The sequence below is a fragment of the Lynx rufus genome, unplaced genomic scaffold (genome assembly GCF_022079265.1).
Source record: "Lynx rufus isolate CCGP_SWC_20201006 ecotype Redwood Valley unplaced genomic scaffold, mLynRuf1.p SCAF_1, whole genome shotgun sequence".
NCBI lineage: Eukaryota > Metazoa > Chordata > Mammalia > Carnivora > Felidae > Lynx > Lynx rufus.
This window is the reverse complement of record NW_025814823.1, coordinates 66,887,501-66,891,062: the sequence shown is the minus strand read 5'-3', so window position 1 is coordinate 66,891,062 and position 3,562 is coordinate 66,887,501. Positions and strand designations below refer to the sequence as shown.

The 3,562-nt window shown below is 49.6% G+C and overlaps 1 protein-coding gene across 1 annotated transcript; it reads left to right on the top strand.

Moving 5' to 3' along the window:
- The first annotated feature begins 236 nt into the window (after positions 1–236).
- SOX21 (SRY-box transcription factor 21) lies at positions 237–2,646 on the top strand. The gene has a single exon (XM_047081068.1). The coding sequence runs from the start codon at positions 244–246 to the stop codon at positions 1,072–1,074; it is 831 nt and encodes a 276-aa protein (XP_046937024.1). The 5' UTR covers positions 237–243; the 3' UTR covers positions 1,075–2,646.
- The last annotated feature ends 916 nt before the right edge of the window (positions 2,647–3,562 follow it).

The window sequence follows — 3,562 nt, the reverse complement described above, 5'->3', positions numbered from 1 at the left end:
CCCCCGCGAGGATTTTCCGCAGCTCGGCCGAAGAGACCAGGGCGGCCCGGGGCGCGGCGCGGCCCTGGGCTCGGCCCCTAGCCCCCTCTTCCCGGGCGGGAGCGACGCCGGGGCGCGAAGTGGGGTGCAGCGAGCGCGGGCAGGCCGAACGGGTCCCCGTGGACAGCCAACATTGATTTCCTCCGGGCGGAGGGCGACGGCCCGGGCGGCGGCGGCGGGCTGCAGCCGCGGCACGGCGAGAGCATGTCCAAGCCGGTGGACCACGTCAAGCGGCCCATGAACGCCTTCATGGTGTGGTCGCGGGCTCAGCGGCGCAAGATGGCCCAGGAAAACCCCAAGATGCACAACTCGGAGATCAGCAAGCGCCTGGGCGCCGAGTGGAAGCTGCTCACCGAGTCGGAGAAGCGGCCGTTCATCGACGAGGCGAAGCGCCTGCGCGCCATGCACATGAAGGAGCACCCTGACTACAAGTACCGGCCGCGGCGCAAGCCCAAGACGCTGCTCAAGAAGGACAAGTTCGCCTTCCCGGTGCCCTACGGCCTGGGCGGCGTGGCCGACGCCGAGCACCCGGCGCTCAAGGCGGGCGCCGGGCTGCACGCGGGCGCGGGCGGCGGCCTGGTGCCTGAATCGCTGCTCGCCAATCCCGAGAAGGCGGCCGCCGCCGCTGCCGCCGCCGCCGCGCGCGTCTTCTTCCCGCAGTCGGCCGCCGCTGCCGCCGCCGCCGCCGCCGCCGCCGCCGCCGGCAGCCCCTACTCGCTACTCGACTTGGGCTCCAAGATGGCAGAGATCTCGTCGTCGTCGTCCGGCCTCCCGTACGCGTCGTCGCTGGGCTACCCGACCGCGGGCGCCGGCGCCTTCCATGGCGCGGCGGCGGCGGCTGCAGCGGCGGCCGCGGCCGCCGGGGGGCACACGCACTCGCACCCCAGCCCGGGCAACCCGGGCTACATGATCCCGTGCAACTGCAGCGCGTGGCCCAGCCCCGGGCTGCAGCCGCCGCTCGCCTACATCCTGCTGCCGGGCATGGGCAAGCCTCAGCTGGACCCCTACCCCGCGGCCTACGCCGCCGCGCTATGACCCCCGCGGGGCCGCCTCGCGAGGACCGGTGTGCACACGTGTACATATGTATAGGTACGAGCTCCGCGGCCTCCCCGTGCGCCCTCCCGCGACGGGGGCCCCGGTTTGTATGTACATAAGATGTATAGGTGCAGGCAGAGGCAGAGATGCCAGTCGGGGCGCGAGTGGCAGAGCGCGGGAGTGCTCGGGCGAGTGTGCGTGTGGATTCACAGGATCATTTCAGACCCGCACTTCGGCAGCCAACTCTAAGGAGGGCGGTTGTATCCGACAGCAGTTGATGTTTGCTTTGCACTTCGGAACCTGTTGCGTTTTGGCCCACAGAGGTGGAGGAGTAACTGTTTTTGACAAGTTGGGCTTTCCAGTTTTGTTTGTTGGAAGTTTATTGTCGGTTTTGTTTTTGTTTCTCATCCTTTTTTTTTTTTCTCCTGGTCTGTGTCGCATGCACTCTGTTCAAGTGTTAGGTCTGAAATGGCTAGCACGAGGGAAAAGCTGATGTGTCATGAGTTTCTCGGAGCGAGATGACTCTGAGCAGCCTTGCTCCCTATTTGTACTATTTGACTTCGCGAATCTCTGTTCTCTCAAGCAGAACCCCCAGACGGGATCCATTCTTGACCAGTGACCGGCTCGAATATGGCCTTTTGTATGTGAGATGATCACGCTTTCTTTTGTTTATCACGTCATATGCAAATGAGAGCGAGAGCTCTTAAAAGCAAGGAATGCAAACAAGAAATGTGTATGAGATGAAAAGTTGTCAGTTGGATTTTAGCCCTTAAAAAAAAAAAAAAAAAAAAAAAGACTGCTAGGTTTCCCTGAATCCACTTGCTTGGATTTCTGACACAGTTTACAGAAAGATAAAAGGCACTGTTCCTATTATCCCCTTATGGCTGAGTTCACCTTAAGATTGTAAATGTGTATATGTCCGTGAAAACACTGAGTCTGAAAATGTGTTGTTGGCGTTGCCCTAAATTTGAGTCGGTTTTAGACTCTAAAGCATTTTGAGCAAATGTCAAAGTTAACTTTTAAAAATTGCGGGACTATTTCTAGAATCGCAATTTTATCTTAAGAATAAATCAGACTTTTTTGTCTGAGTGGTAATTATATATTTATTATTTAGCAAAACTGAAAAAAGAAAAAGACACCAGAATTGTTTTGACAGATGTCTCTCATTTTCAGCTAGCATTTCTTCACCAACTTGAACCGCTTAAATGTGTTTTGGAGTTTCCTCCCTAATTAGCTTATTTTTTAGATTACCTGCAATTCATTTGCAAATTATGATAAAACACATTTTAGAGAAAAGAACCTCAATTATAGCTTTTTGTTCCTTTTTTAAATGTATATATTTTGACTAATGTTTGTGAATGAAGTTGGCTAACATGTATTTAGTTTCATTTTGACTTTATGTAATATAAAGTTTTAAAAAGTTTAAGTATTGGTTTTAACCTTTATGTGTAAATGGTTTTCTTGTGTGATCTTCTAATTTAATATTAGACGTCTAAACTATATCTGTAAATTAGAATCCGACTATCACTCTGTTCATTTTTTTTGAACAAAGAGTTTAAATAAAGCCTGAACCAGGGAAAAGAGAAAATCCTCTATTTCTTGTTGAGTTCCTAACAAGATTTTTATCTGAATTGCCCTTACGTGCCTGGTCCAGGTGAAGTGTAAGGTATCCTGCAAAGGCAGCCTTTGTTTCACTTTTGAATAGATTTACTAGGAAATCTAAATCAAGCCATTGTTATTCAGAGCCAAAAACCTGATTTATCACATTTTTAATCGTGAATAGGAAAGAAGATAAAAAAAAAAAAACCCAAGTAGTTGTATTATCTTGGGGAAAAAAAAGCATTCATGAAGCAGTAGAACAGAGCCCATTGAAAACATTCAGACCGTTCAAAGCATTTCACTAGTTTCCAGTAACATTTTAAGAGAGGAAAGTTGCCTGACCACTTTATCTTGTTAGTAGGAGAGCCCCACCACTTAAGTCAGTGTAATTTGTTCCTGTATCTTTGGCATATTCCTTGTTTACACCTTAAGATTTTATTTGGAAAGGTAATCACTACTCACGACAGTGTACAACTTTTGGCCTCTTTAGGGCTTTATTCTGTCATACTAAATTGCTTTAAAGTAGAAGTATAACAAATTCTGATGCAGAGGGTTGAATTTCCAGGGCTAGACAAGTTTCCACTGGAGAAGGGCTTGAAATCATAAAGGATTTTCATTTTAGAAAAGAAATTATAGGGCACCAGGAAAAATATCAGAGGAAAAAAAAAATTAACCGTAAGGTGATCGTGATTTTCCGCCCACCCGGATAGAAATTCTCAAGATACAGGACTCAACTAGTCCTAAACTAGTTTCCCCATTGACAGAGACCATCTCTGGGAGCTGCACGTCTTTATAAGCGACCCGACTCTTTTAAGTCATTGTTTTCCCCCAACGGAATAATATTTTAAAAACCATGCAAAGTTTTGGAAATGTGAGAAACAGGCTCTCC

Bases quoted from the DNA above. Each gene is read 5' to 3' on its own strand.
- SOX21 (XM_047081068.1), top strand. From the start codon at position 244: ATGTCCAAGCCGGTGGACCACGTCAAGCGGCCCATGAACGCCTTCATG.